Source organism: Ictalurus punctatus, chromosome 18 (assembly GCF_001660625.3).
Source record: "Ictalurus punctatus breed USDA103 chromosome 18, Coco_2.0, whole genome shotgun sequence".
NCBI classification, from domain to species: domain Eukaryota; kingdom Metazoa; phylum Chordata; class Actinopteri; order Siluriformes; family Ictaluridae; genus Ictalurus; species Ictalurus punctatus.
This window is the reverse complement of record NC_030433.2, coordinates 11,706,313-11,722,019: the sequence shown is the minus strand read 5'-3', so window position 1 is coordinate 11,722,019 and position 15,707 is coordinate 11,706,313. Positions and strand designations below refer to the sequence as shown.

At 38.4% G+C, this 15,707-nt stretch overlaps 1 protein-coding gene across 1 annotated transcript; it reads right to left on the bottom strand.

Moving 5' to 3' along the window:
* Positions 1 to 15,618, bottom strand: LOC108279329 (collagen alpha-1(XXIII) chain). The gene is made up of 26 exons (XM_017493501.3): positions 15,533 to 15,618; positions 13,107 to 13,133; positions 12,835 to 12,861; positions 12,120 to 12,146; positions 11,894 to 11,920; positions 9,986 to 10,045; positions 8,790 to 8,906; positions 7,553 to 7,579; positions 7,422 to 7,448; positions 7,267 to 7,320; positions 7,056 to 7,109; positions 6,907 to 6,942; positions 6,710 to 6,766; positions 6,556 to 6,600; positions 5,386 to 5,430; positions 5,164 to 5,253; positions 4,984 to 5,037; positions 4,736 to 4,801; positions 4,600 to 4,626; positions 4,412 to 4,480; positions 4,210 to 4,272; positions 4,076 to 4,102; positions 3,928 to 3,981; positions 2,924 to 3,010; positions 1,254 to 1,292; positions 1 to 1,152 (listed from the first exon to the last, which is right to left on the bottom strand). The coding sequence occupies exons 4-26, from the start codon at positions 12,141 to 12,143 to the stop codon at positions 1,150 to 1,152; spliced, it is 1,152 nt and encodes a 383-aa protein (XP_017348990.2). The 5' UTR covers positions 12,144 to 12,146; positions 12,835 to 12,861; positions 13,107 to 13,133; positions 15,533 to 15,618; the 3' UTR covers positions 1 to 1,149.
* Positions 15,619 to 15,707: the final 89 nt, after the last annotated feature.

Sequence of the window (15,707 nt, the reverse complement as noted above, 5' to 3'; positions counted from 1 at the left end):
TTATACAATAATGAAATTTAATGAAATTACATTACTTAAAGTTTTAATATTAGAGCCTTTTGAGCTCTTGTAACCAACCAAACTACACAATCAAAACACATCTGCCAAGCTGAAAAATACATCCAATCATTATAAACCACACATCAAAACTGATACAAAACACTGCTGTAAAATCTTACAATATTACACGGGCATGCTATTAACACAAGAAAGCCTACTGCATGACAAAATGTACACATGTATTAAAGGACTGATGAGAGGAATACACAAAACACATCATGTTGCATATCAATAGGACAATCTTATTAAACACTGATCACTAGAAGACAGGGGGGGTAATAACTATACATATTATTTACACTAAATCAAAAAGAGTATTGAGAATGTCAAGCAGTTCCTTAAGATCAGTAATTGAAAAGCTGAAATTCTTTTGCGCTGAATATCCTGTCCACTTCTCATCTTCTCGTAGTGCAAACCCTGACGTTATCATGCTTTAATTTCTGGATTTTATTCAGATTAAAAACAAACAAAAACAGATTGGTTTCTTCTGACATGAGACGTTCTTCCTGTGGGATCATCCATGCAACAGTCAATATCCCATGTAGTTACATTTTTAGAGTTCAATCCCATGCGCTAGCACATCAGTGGTTCCCTCATTTGAACAACTGTACACCATGCGCTTCTCTCCTGATGATAAACTTTATCCTTTCAAAGAAAGAGAAACACTGGACAACTGAGAGTTTCAGACAAACAAAGGCTGCTTAAAACAGTGCAGTTCAGAAATCACATGTCACGCTACACAGTCTGTTAGATGGGTTTGGGCTTATGCTGGTGTTATGCAAACGCTGGTGGTTTTTCTGTAGTCAAGACCAGCGTCAGAGTACTCTCTCATTCCACAAGTCCATGTGCAATCCACAGTTGATCTCAAATCAACTCTCTTTGCTTTAGTCCTTCAAATTAGAGCCTTTCTTTGTAGAAAAAGCAGCAATATAGAAAGTACACATGGAGTTAAAAATATATATATTTTTAAATCAAATCTCACTATATTAAATAGATCATAAAAAATTAAGGGGGGGTTAAAATGTTAGTTTCAAATATATATATATATATATCTAAATATGTACAGACTCCAAAGCTTCTGGCTTGTCATCACTGCAAGAGAACAAGAGAGCAAAGTTTAATGTAGTATTCTGAAACAAAACATCATATTTAAAAAAAAAAAAAAAAAAAAGTCCAAGCCATAATGTACAAACCTTATGCCAGCATCCAGGTATTGGTAGTCCATCCCGGTCCTAAGAACAGAAATAAGAAAAAGACAAAAAGTTACTTGTATAAATACTGTTTACAAAATGTCTAGTCCTTCTTGTTACTAATGTGTATGCTTGACATAAAATATACTTTAAACAGGAAGGAAGCTAATAAAGAAAAACTATATCAGAAATTTGACCTTGCTGTTACCTTGACCCTGTTTGGATCAATTCCAAAATCAGTTAATTTCCTGGTTGCAATCATAGTACCAAATAAATCCTACACACCATTCAACCATACCCTAGCAAGAATCTTAGACAAACGGATAGAAACATAACATAATTCCTCCACCACCTAGGCATTAAAAGTAGAGCAACAGGGCACTTTTTTAAATATAACATATCACTCATACCTCCAGTGATTTATGTTCATTTATTTACAAGGAACACACCATGTGAGACATGTCTGGATTTAATCAATCCAAAACCCAATAACAACACACTAATGACACTAGAGACTATTTCAGAACTATTGAATTTCAGGATGGAGGAGGAGTATGTTTTAAAATCAAAATGGCAATGCTCTAAAACAGGGGTGTCTAATCTTATCTGGAAAGGGCTGGTGTGGGTGCAGGTTTTCATTCAAACCAAGCAGGAGCCAGAAGGTGTTGATCAGAAGTGATCAGAAGGTGTTGATTTTCTATCACAGCATGGCTCTGACAATAAATTTCATTTACACGTTTGTATTAATGCACTCATACTAATATGTTAACTTTTCTATAATAACTCTTCCACAGCGACCTGTATGGCAGACAAACCACATAATATAATGCTACTAATAATCAGATAAAAAAACAAGAAAAACATTAATAGTTTTCTGTTAGGAGATGTTTATTTAACATTTATCAAATGAGTGTTTGGTGTCAGTGCTTTGTAACAAACTGCAAAAAAATGTCTTATCTTGAATAAAGGAAGTTTTCTAATATTTCTAATTATGAGATTGTGATATAACAAACTTAATATACAATAATTATGCATATTTCTAGTCATATTTACTCGTTTCAAGCTTAGAATTGTCTCATTTTATTGGCAGATTGTTTGACTTCTTTCTAGAAATAAACACTTGAAATAAACAAAATGATCAATGATGAAATAGAATAAGACAATTCAAGCTTGAAATGAGTAAAAAAATCTAGAAATAATTTGAATAATCTTATAGAAATAAGATAGAAAAGAGAAATATTGGTTGAATTTGCTTATATTCAGAATAATTTTACTTGCTAAGGCAATAATATTCTGTAGAAAGTATCCCCCCATGGGAGAGTCTTCAGGATGGAGGAGTTTACGCTTTCTGGTTTTTCAGTAACATGACAGGATGTTTTTCTGCCTTATTATCTTCAAGAATTAGAAAGAGAGGCTGGTGAGGGAACAACTATTTATAACTGCTGCAATGTAAGTATTAACAGGAGTTAACTTGTTTCGCAGATGTTCTGCAACATTAATGTAACTATAAATGTTTAAAATGTGTGACATGTCACTCAGTAATAATTTATATATTATAGTAGTTGGCAATCGTTGGATTATTTTTCTTATAATAGCATGCACCATTGTGTTTTATTCCTTACATATTACACTGTTAAGCATATTTTTCTGTTTCTACAGTGCAGAAGACGTACCACAGGACAAGGCTGATCCAGCCCTGGAGGCCCCTGCTCTCCTTTATCTCCTTTTAGACCCCTTTTCCCCAATAAGCCTCTTTCACCCTGAAAGAAATAGACGATAGCATTATGAACTTGACAAAAAAAGAAATGTCCTCTCACATTCAACTGCTTTCATTTCCAGCAAATTTCTTAACATGTGTAAATATTTGTAAAACATAAAAAGATTCAACTGAACAAGTTTCTCAGACATCTGAGGAACAGAAATGGAATAATGAGTCCCCGAACAAAGGGGGGTCAATATCAAACGTAACAGTCAGTATCTGGTGGCCTCCAGCTGCTTTAAATACTACAGTGCATCTCATCCTCTTGGACTGCATCAGATTTGTCAGTTCTTGCTGTGAGATGTTACTCCACTCTTCCACCAAGGCATTTGCAAGTTCTCCATCACCTCTGGGGGGACACATGCTTACATGTAATTTTCCACTGCAAGGACGATCAGCTGTCCTTCCTGTCTCCCTGTAGCACTGTCTTAGGCGTCTTACATTACAGACATTGCAGTTTATTGCTCTGGCCACATCTGCAGTCCTCATGCCTCCCTGCAGCAGGCCTATGGCATGTTCACGCAGGTGAGCAGGAACCCTAGACATCTTTCTTCTGGTGTTTTTCAGAGTCAGTAGAAAGGTCTCTTTAGTGTCCTAAGTTAATGTAACTCTGAACTTAATTGCCTACCTCCTGTAAACTGTTCGTGTCTTAAGGACTGTTCCAAAGGTGCATGTGCAGTGATTGTTTATGGTTCATTGAACAAGCATGAAAAACCTTGTTTAAACCCTTTCCAATAAAGATCTGTAAAGCTTATTTGGATTTTACAAAATTATCTTTAAAATACGATCTCCTGAAAAAGGGACATTACTTTTTTGCTGAGTTTATAATGGTACAAACTATTAAGCCACCACATATGATGTCATGATGTACAGTACATTATGTACAAAAATGTGCAAGGAGAGTGTCTCTTTTTTCACCTTTTCTCCTCGTTCTCCTTTATCACCCTTCTCTCCTCGGAGGCCTGGGAAACCCTGTGCGGGGAGACATAAGGTCAGTAAAAGCTTATATAATGCTATATAATAATAGCTATATAATTCTATATGATTGTGCCCAAAGTCTACTCACATCTAATCCAGGTTCTCCTTGTTTTCCCTGTTAGAACAAAATTATATCCATATTTAAAGCAGTAAGAACAATGTTTCCCAAATCTAATATCAAAAATATATTCAAGTCAATTATGGTTTTTGGAAGTCACTGACCTTTTCACCTTTTGCACCTGGTAGACCCACCAATCCATTAGAGCCAGGATAACCTTGAAGACCCTGAACATAGTGGAGGAGAACAATATCAGACTAGTCCAGTGCATACTAGACCTTTTGTGAAGATGTCCTTATGAATTGCTCCTCTCCTGGACAGTTATTTATCATCTATAAAGACTGTGAGGTGAGAAACACGGCTTACCCGTGGCCCTTGTGGACCTTTCTCTCCAACATCCCCCTTCTCACCTTTCACTGCTTCACCTGGCTGTCCCTGAGTTAAAATACATGCACCCAGTTACATCAATCCTGCCTTTAGTCCAAAACAAACAGAAAATGGTCCTTTTAAATGATTTTGCTCATTCTCATTTCAAACTGCTATTACAATTGTACCTTTTGGCCAGGTATTCCATGATGGCCCTGAGAACGAATGAGACAAATTTAAGGCATTATTAGTTTTGAACCTTAATTTGCTGAAGAATGGTTGCATCTGAAAACAGAATGAAAAGGCTCTGATATTTTTTAGTACCATGACTCCCTGAGGGCCAGGTGGTCCTGGAGGCCCTGGAGGACCTGGCAATGCAATAATCTGAGCCTGAAAGGACATTCTTGACATTATAAGGACAACACAAAAGAACTGCAATTGTCAAAACAACAACAAAACAACCCAACGTAATAATTTGCATTTGTCCAGAATAGATTTTATTAAAACCAATATAGCAGAAAAAAAATCAAAGAGAGCTTTTTAGAGAATGCATATTAATGATTTCCACGTACCAGATTGTCCTCAATTCCGGCGTCTCCTTTCTCCCCTTTCTGCCCACCAGCTCCCTGAAATAAACATGCAAACTTTAATCAGTACTCTTCTCTTCAATATAAAACAATCTTTTCTTCACAACACCACATTTACTTTATATCATTGGTCACTTTCTCTCATATACTTTGCATCACACTCACCGCTGGCCCAGGCTGACCCATCTCACCCCTCTCTCCTCTTTCTCCTGTCGCTCCATGTTCTCCTCTATCCCCCCTTTCTCCTTTTGAACCCTGTGAGGAGAAAGATGGATTAACAGGTTAAGACGTGAAGACACTTACAAAAAAGTCACAATGTCTAGACTGTTTAACTATATATTGCAGATAAGATATGCTACAATACATGTTATATCTGATTTACTCTACCTGTCTGCCTTCAGATCCAGGAATCCCAGGAGAGCCCATCTCTCCCTGTTAACACATTACATTTCAGTGGCTAAATAAAACAAAAAATTCTTAAAGATCATAAAGGTGACTAAAGCCAATGCATTGATTCTGGGTCATTTTTGAGGGTGTGAAGGATGTGAATAGATCTGTATGGCAGTATTTCATTGTCGGAATTAGTGGTACATACAATATATAAAGGGTTAGACATAAGCATTTCTCTTAGTGCAATCATGCCTATTACAGGTGCATCTCAAAAAATTTTAACATTGTGGAAAAGTTAATTTCAGCCCCGTAATTTAATTTAAAAAGTGGAACTTTCATATAGTCTAGATTCATTACACATAATGTGAAATATTTCAAGCCTTTTTTGTTTTAATTTTGATGATTATGGCTTACAGCTCATGGAAATCAAAAATCCAGTATCTCAAAATAATAGAATAAAGAATTTATAATACAGAAATGTCCACCTGAGAAGAGCGCTAATCAGCAAATTAACTCAAAACAACTGCAGAGGTGTTCTGAGCCTTTAATCTCTCAGTCTGTTTCAGTACACACAACCACAATTATGGGGAAGATGAAAGTAAATTTTCTATTTCATTTGGAAATCAAGGTCCCAGAGTCTGGAGGAAGAGTGGAGAGACATAGAATCCAAGTTGCTTGAAGTTTCCACAGTCAGTGATGATTTGGGGTGTCATGTCATCTGCTGGTCTTGGTCTTTTCACGCAGGTCTTTTCAGAAGGTCGACATTTCTGTATTAGAAATTCTTTATTCTAATGTTTTGAGATGCCGGGTTTTTGATTTCCATGAGCAGTAAGCCGTAATCATCAAGATAAAAAAAAAAAGAGGCTTGAAATATTTCACTTTATGTATAAAAAATCTAGACTATATAAAAGTTCCACTTTTTAAATTAAATTACAGAAAAAATGAACTTTTCCATGATATAATTTTTTTTAGATGCCCCTGTAGTACATAATGTGCTTATGTTGCCCCCTTGACTATTGATGACTTAAGTGCAGGTCCTATTTTGCTTATATCAAGGACTTTTCACAATATATGAAAACTGTGATATCCAATTGTAATGTTATTATACTATGACCTTTCCATATTGCTTCAGATGGGAATCATAAAGAGCAGGATGAATATTCTTACCTTTACTCCTTGCTCTCCAGGAGGCCCTGGTGGACCAGGTGGGCCCTATAGGAAAAGTATGTAATACAAATTAAGTCTGAAATTATCTGATTTTATGAAACAATGCTACAAATTAGGATAATATTGGTTTTATAATGGCCTGAGAGATCCCCACCTGTAAAATTTGTAATCTTTCAGACAGGTCAATGTTCTCAGAGACTCCTGGAGCACCCTTCTCCCCAACAAAGCAATCAGGATAAGGTAGATGAAGTAAATATACAGCATATTAAAGCTAATCATATTATACTGTATGATTGCTCTGCAGTGAGAATAATCTATTAGGTTCATGGATTGGGGACACACTCCTCTTACCTGGAGTCCTGGAGCACCAGCGTCTCCTTTCTCTCCCTGTAAAATCAGATGTGCAGCTGAGTTTGTTATTTAATACTAATGTGCACCATGCAGTGAATGTTATATGTTCTACGTATATACACCTCAATGATCCTTTACATGAGTGTTACCTTTATGCCTGGTGGTCCATCCATGCCTCTTTTCCCCTCACCACCTTGGTCTCCCTGCAGAATAACAACGAGATAAAGACAGAGAGGTAGAGCTTAAGAAACTGATGCAGATACAAACCTCAAACTTACATTTAGTACTGGCTTTGGTGAATATTACAACCAATAATTGTTTAATAATTGAATTAATCCTAGAGAATGTTTGACAACATACCTTTAGCCCTGGAGGACCCTGAAGTCCAGTCATTCCAGGTTCTCCAATATCACCCTGTGTCAGAGACAGTGGATTTAACAAAAGTGCCAAGCTTAATCGTGGCATTTAAACAGATCCAAAGGAATAATCAAAACAATATTTAATGAAGGACTTACCTTTATGCCAGGTGGCCCTCTTGAACCCTTTTAAAGATAGGGGCACAAAGACAGTCAAAAATAAATAACTAACAAATTAATTGTTTTGATGCTAAATTTGATGCACATTTGATGCAACACCAAATACCAACCTCGTTCCCATCCTTGCCAGGAAGACCCTGTTAGAAAGGAAATCTGATGTTAGTGGTTCAATTCATTAAAAATTATGACGTGTGGTTATAAAGATTATCCACTAGATGTCTCTCTTTAACAAGCCCACAGAAGATAAGCCTAAGTACCGTACCCTAAGCCTAAACTGAAGCAGCAGTTAATAACTTTGTGTCTTATGCAACACATGTCCACAGTTTGAGACCACAGCTCAAAGGGAGAAAGACGTTATAGGTCTGTTTTCAGCTGTGTACAGAGAAAGCCACTTGTTCTGTCTGTAAATAGGTCAGAGTTATTATAATAGGGAACTTGTACATAAAAGAGTAATGTGTAAACAACAGAATTAAGCCTGAAATTCACTGCCTTCTTTAAAAGAAAAGAAGAACATAATCGAATCCTACAGTTGGTAGAACTAATGTTGCACAGATGAAAGTCTGCTGTAGTAAATACGCAGTGCATATTGCATATCTTTTTACGAGAATAATTAATTTCCCCTGACACAAAGCCAGCCTCACTGATATTGCAGTCTGGTAGTTATGAATGAAGGTTATGAAAACATATTTTCAACATGAAAGTGTGACATTGTGAAGGTCAGGTTGTTTTTGCTAAAGTACTGGTACTGGTTATGACGAAATAACAACAATAAATCCTGTGATGTAAATGGCACTTATATAGACCATTTTTTAAAAACCTTACCGGTTCTACTCTGGTTCTCATTCACCCATTCACACACACCATGCAAGGTGCTAGCTTGCCATCGGGAGCAACTTGGGGTTCAGTGTCTAAGTGTCCTAAGGACACTTCGGCATGTGAAGTCACATGGGCTGGGAATTGAACCGCCAACCCTATTGGACAACCCTACAATTAGCGGACAACCCACTCTACCACCTGAGCCACAGCCGCCCCATGTAATATTCCATGTAAACATGGAAGTATTTAGGTAGAGCACTTGAGAATGTGGCTGTTGTTGCAGAAACATGCACGTGCATATAGGTTTGGTAAAAGTCAAGATGTGATGTGGAAAAAAATCGAACCCATGCGTCAACATTGGGTTAATTGCCGTATATATTGTGTCACCATGTGAAGAGCAACACCTGTTGAGCAAAGAGGTACTCCTCCAGATGTGTCTGAGTCATGAAGGCTCATATGAAGCATGAGCTCATCGCAGGAGATAAAATGAATGTGTGTATGAATGCAAATGTGCCATGTTCACACTCTTACCGGCTCTCCTGGGTGGCCTTGGGGTCCGTCTCTGCCCATGTTTCCTGGGGGCCCTCTGGGGCCAGATGGTCCAGGAGGCCCTGGGGGTCCTGGAGGCCCAGCCTGACCCTGATCGCCCTATACACAGATAGAAAGAGAAACAGAGAATAGATGGAAAGCATAACACTCATCAAAATTGCTCTATAATATCCTTTTGTTTCACTTTCATGCCTAGATGTTACTTGGCTGTTTTTTGACACCCACAAGCAATCCGTGTTTCATATTCGTTTCACAATACAATACATAATAAAGCATAGACATTTGGCAGCCATGGCCAGACCCGAAAATTGGCTAGTTTAAAAGGCACGTGGCGGGATGAGATGGCCCAGTTTTCCAAAGCCTCACTGAGAAACGGGCTATTGGCGAACTGCACTCTCATCTAAAGAGAGAGAATTCAAGGCTGTGGTTTCATATAAAATAGTCCCATTTCAGCATATTATGCTGTCAAAATGAGAAAACACTATTTTGGTTCATTTCATCAGCTGTGGTTTGAGTGGCATTTTTTTCTCTCGTAATGTCCGTAAACAAAGCATTTAACCACGCCAAAGCTTATATACCTCTCTCTCAGTTTTGGTCTCTCTAATTCAAAACAGGCATGCCTGTTAACAGTCCAGGCTTCTATAGGAGCTAACTGTGGGGTCAAGGCCAAGGATACACATGCCATATGTCAGTAAAAGTATAAGAGGAAGCTGAGGAGAAGAAAGTGATGAAGAGAAATGATGATGAGAGCAATGAGAGTTGGAGCGAAGGAGCTGAAACGTGCGTGCCGTTTTTGCTCTACCTTCAGAATGTCTGGTGGTCAACTCTGACCTGTGAGGAAGCCAAGAGCTTAGTGTGGAAAGACCATCTGTCAGCAAGGGTGCAGAGAAAGACAAGAAATAGAGCAACAGTGTGAGAGAAAAGAGCAGGAGAGAATCAGTGAACCGTTTTGAGGAGAATATCTCAGCGTGAAACAGCCTAGGTGCAAGACCTCAGCAAAAAAGAGCAGCAAGAGTTCTGTGGTTCAGCTTTCCGTTCACATGCAAAATAACAAAAGAGCAAAAAAAAACAAAAAAACAATGGAGTCAGATTTTTAGAAACAATGCTAGAAAAAATGCAAAGATGACCAAAGTGATGGCGATAAATGAAGAGGAACAGCGGCCAGTGGAGGAACACACCTTGACTGTAAGAATCTGATTACTGAGCAGGCCAGCGGAGGCAGCGTGTGCTGGAGGGCCCTGGGAGAACAGAAGAGAAATCCAGGAGTAGAGTGACAGTTGGACATGAGGAGAAATGGGGGATACAGAAAGAGACAGATTTAGGATAACAGATAGCATGAGGGAAGTCAACAGGGACATTGTAAGAACACACACAAGAACTATATGACGCAATGTTTGCATTGAGCGGCAGTGATCTTTATGCCTCTTTGTGCTGAGGTAATTCACTTTGACTTAGTTCCCAGCCAACAAATTACAAGTAGACTCTTATAGACATCCTGATTATACTGTTGTTTCAGATACCATGCACTTCTGGATATGATTACCTTTCATTGGAGCACAAGGTTTCTATTTAGTGTTGCGGTTAGCATGGATGGCAAGGGGTCCAGAAAAAGGCAGCATTTTCCCAGGAGAGGTTTACTCTCTTTCCCAAAATAACAGTGGCTTTTGGTGTTGCAGCACTTTATATTACAATACCTATAATGAAATAATGACGACCACTGGGAATCTAAAAATGGAATGTTGGGAGAGAACATTGTCTTTTGTCTGGAGAAGCTTACAAGTTTGTTTGTCTTCAGTCATTTATATATAAATTATGATGTCGAGGAACTTGACTGATCATGACTGATGCGAAATAGACAGAGGTCAGGGGTCACCCACACTTCACCTGCAGTACAAAGTGAGTCCTACCATCTCTATGGAAACAGCTTGGATCTGCTTCCAGGTCTAAACGTAACCCTCCCCCAAAAGAAATAATGGATTCCACAGGTCATAGATCTTAAAATCTTACACAGGTTTTAATATATGACAGAACACAGTACTAACACACTATTATAATCAAAACACATAGGACTAATGTAATAATGCAGACCACACAAAACATTTACAATCTAGACAAGCCACCTGTTTTTAATAAGACAAGCTGGCATAGCAGGTGAAAAATAGCAAACTTTGTTAGTCTAACACGATGGGTCTGGAAAATATATATAAACATTTTGTACACACATCTTTGACCCATTATTATAATTGTAATATAAAATGGTGGGATCCAAGATAGAGACTGAGAAGAGAAGCAGTAATTGGACATCAGGACCTATGACTGCCAAAGCCAAAATCCTGAATAAGGAACTGGTCATTTTCTACCTCATAGTGAGAGTCTAATATAGAAGAATCCATATTTGAGCTTTGAAGAAACCAACAGGCAACATACACCCAGGGAGTAGCCTAAGCTACCTGGAAAAGCCATTGATTTTATAGAATCAGTACATTTTCAATGTCCTGTTAAGAATTTTTCATAGATGTTCTCTCTATCATCAGGAGATGGCCACTTTTCTCCAGCCATGTGTGGCTGGGAGTCTAGAGAGCAAAACTGGCTTTGCTGTCTGGGTGGGAGGAATGGCACACTCTCTCTGCACTGTCAATCAGTGTGGCACTAACCAATTGTGGGTGTCTGTGAGCTCATGTATGCAGAGGAGGGCAGACAGCACTTTCTTCACAGTGTGTTATGTTGCCTTGTGAGGTGCAAAAGATGCACCTACAAGCTTCACATGTCTCAGGGGAAACATCCTTAAGCCTTCATCCTCCTCGATTTGGTAGTTGTTGTATGATGGGGAGAACTGGCTAGTTGGTAGGAACTGGCTAGTCTTCTTGTTTAACTAACATTTAATTCTGAATACATTTTTTGGGGGATGAAATATACATACAACTCTGATGCTAAGTCAGTGTGAAAATAGAGTTCATAACAACACTGCCATGTAAATGTTCTACAGCAGAAATAAAATTGCCTAGCTGGTTTACACAGAACCTGGTGTGTGTATGCTCACTGGGGCTGTAGGGCAACAGTTTAGCATTTGATGATTATGTACTCACCCTGGGTCCCATGTCTCCCTGATCCCCCTGAAAAGACAACAGATAGATCTTACTTAGGTGCAACCATATCTGACATAAGTACTGTTCAGTGTTGTGTAATCTGTTTCGCAAAAACCCCCTGAAGCTGTGCTCTGGAAAGTGCTGCGATATCTCAGGACTGGTTTACATTAGGTTAAAACCTTTACTGATATCATACTCATTGCATTCTGAAGCTTACTATGCATACCTTATCTCCTTTTGGCCCTGGCATCCCCTGTCAGAAGAAAAGACAGATGTCAAAAAGCAGATAAAAGTTTCTTATCACAATAGAATTCAACAGGAAATTGTGAAATGTCCACTGTTATTCTTCAAGCCTTGTAATGGTATATTCTCTGAAATGAGAGTTTATGTGTACTCTGTAGGCCAAGCTTATGTGAAAAGAGTGCTATCATTTGTCTGCTACACACACTCTAGCCTCCAGTATGTCTGGGGTACAGTATTTGCTTGACTGGAGTGTAAACTGTGACGGAGTGTGTACTAATGAACTTGCAACACAATGGGAATGGGACTCAACTCTTCCATTTTTCCTACAGACAAATGGATTGTGTTCATGTTTCTCAGACATACAAGATTTTTCATGTTCTGCCATTTCCTCTTGCATTTCCTTTGTGTTCATATGTGCCTGCTGGAAAATCTGTTGCAAGTACACTCCACTCTGCAGTTCTAACACATAATTGTAATATATATTATTTATTATTTTTTTATGTAGGTATTTATTTTTCTCCCCAATTTGGTCACCCATCAGCAAGCTCTTAACAGCTACCAACCTGTATTTGTTTGTATGCACATTCTTAGTGTATCATTTGCTAAATTAATCATACCCACAAGCAAAACTGACTGCAATTAGCCACTTCTTCTCAAAGCTGTCCCTTAAAAAGCTTGATAGGAAGTTGAGAACATACCTGACTGCCTTTAGGACCAGGAGGACCCTGTAAACAACCAACCAAAAAAACAAACAAACAGCCTTATCACATGCACTACTGCAAATAGCAAAACATCCCTGACTACTTTATCATGATATACAGTATCTCTATGTTTTGTAAACCTAAAATATCAGGGTAGAAATAAAGTAAGAGTTAGATTAAACAATAGGCAAAAGACTCCCAAATGCCTTGCATGTACTGCTCTCTGCTGTTAAATGGTGATCTATATGGTGACAGATTAGAGTACTTACAGGCTTACCATCCACACCCAGAGGCCCCTGAATGAGAAAGAGAGAAAAAGGGAAAGTCATCAGAGGATCAGATGCATCATATTTAAACTTTGTCTCAGAACGCATGGCATTGCGGATGATTCATTTATTAATGTTACATTCAGAATATTTCACATTTCTGGCTAAATGATGCTACATTTCCTATCTTCATTTGATGATGCTGCATTTCTTATCATTTATTACATACTGTTATGAATAGGGGGAAATATATATCTATAGCTATTGGTCATGAGGGAGAGAAAGGTTTCTTAAAATGTTTTGGGAAATTGTATGACATGAGTAGATAGAGGTGTGGGTGATATAAAGCGCAAAAATGGCATTTAACTCATGGAATGCATGATACCACGAGTAACACACAACATATGGTCAAACGTTTGTGGACACCTGACCATCACACCCATATGTGGACCTTCCACGAACTGTTCCACAAAGTTGGATGCACACAATTGTATCTTTCTTTGATGTAGCCTTACAATTTCCCTTCACTGGAACTAACAGGCCTAAAAACCTGTTCCAGCATGTCAGAGCAAAGTGAGGTCCATGAAGACATGGTTTGAACTCATGTTGCCTGCACAGAGACCTGATCTCAACCCCACTGAACACCTTGGGGATGAACTGGAATGCAGACTGAACCCCAAGCCTCCTCACCCAACATCATTGCCTGACCTCACTAATGCTCTTGTGGCTAAATGGGCAAATCCCTACAGCCATGCTTCAAAATCTAGTGGAAAGCCTTTCCGGAAGAGTGGAGGTTATTATAACAAAGGGGAATAAATCTGAATGGGATTTCCAAAAAATGAATGTGAGTGTGATGGACATGTGTCCACAAACCTCTGGCTATACAGTGTATGTTACAACACATACAGATACACTGAATCATCATGACTGAGAAATTCATTCAAGCCTCATTCATTATTTCAGACTCAGGCTTATACTGCAGGGCAGATAGGCTGCTGTCCACTCCACATGAGGTGCTGAAACACCCCTCAGTGACTCGTAATGACCTTGGCTGTCTGCAAATAAATATATGTATGGGTGACAAGTTAAAGGAAAACCCAACATAAAGTGACTTAGCGAGGTGTTAAGCCACCATGAGCCACCAAAACATCTTCAATACACCTTGGCATATATTTTTCAAGACTCTAGAACTATACTGGAGCAAAGAACACCATTCTGTTGTTTATCTTGTGAGAGTGAAGGCCATATAATATAATTTACATAACTGTATTATTAATGAAACCATTCAGTGAGCCCATGTGCGCTGTAGATGGGGGTGGAGTCATTCTGGAAGAGACCACTCCCATCAAGATAGAAGGGTGATCATTCAGAAACACTTAGTATTGATTTGCAGTGACCCTTTCATTTAAGAGGACAATTGGACCCAAACCATGCAAGCAAAATAAATAAATGCCCCTACAGCATAACAGAGCCACGGTTTTCTCATTTCAATTGTCACTGCTGTAAGCTGATAATTACACACTTTCAAACTGTGGAAGGGATTATTAAGGCAATATGACTTAAATTACCACATACTTACTAGCCAAACTCGAGCTAAGCAGACAAGATTAATACAAACAAGACAGAAATGGGCAAGAGATACAGATAAGTAGGTTGAGGATAAGAAAGATCAGTAGATATCTTGTTTTGAGATAGCATCTAGCAGAGAGGGCTAGTAAGACCACATATGGCAGGACACAACAGTCTGGAACAGCTCAATTGTTGTGCTTGGACTGACTTCACACAGTTGTATTGCATTATTACAGTGCAGGGGCTGCTAAAATAAGTTGCATATGCAGTAGTCAGGCTGTTTACAACTAATACCTGTGTTCCAGTAGAGGTGTGTGCATACGGTGTTATCAAGACCAGCAATTTTTGAGCAGTACTCATATATAGAGAACGTTGTGGTCTGTAACTAATATCAATAATTGTTGCTCCACATGTTCTGGTTCAGTTTGTGTGTATGCACTGAGAAAATGTTATTCCTTGTTTGTTTTAATCTCATGTGAATAATCCTGAATCGGAATAAGAAAATGCAAAACATTTTGTCCAAGTTTGGGTACTTGAGTTTTTGCCGGTTAAAACTAAAGCAGAACTTCTAAAAACAAGGGACAAGTGCTCTCCAGAGAAGTACTACTTATTTGGTAAACAGTAATAAACCAAGAGGAAATAGTCTATCATCAGATCAAAATGTTCTCTTGTATTCATTCATCCTTGCCACAAAAATCCTTTCTAATCATCAAAGACTGAATATTGAAAAAAGACGCTAGAAGAAATGGCCATGTTTCCAGCAGGTGGCGCTCTGCATCACTTAAAGGCGGTTAAGTCTATAATTAAAGTCCCAGTCTGGACAGCAGTTATCCACTGATGAGAATTAGAAAGATATTTACCGGGTAGCCATCTCGCCCTGGAGTTCCCTGTTAGGATTAAAGAAAAGAAAATACCATTAATTCTGGAATAAGCACACAATTCACTACTGTCTCTAAAGAGAAAACAAACTGAAGCTGCACATGCCTGAACTAATCTTCTGTATTTAGTTAGTTACAGTTACATTTACATAGCGCT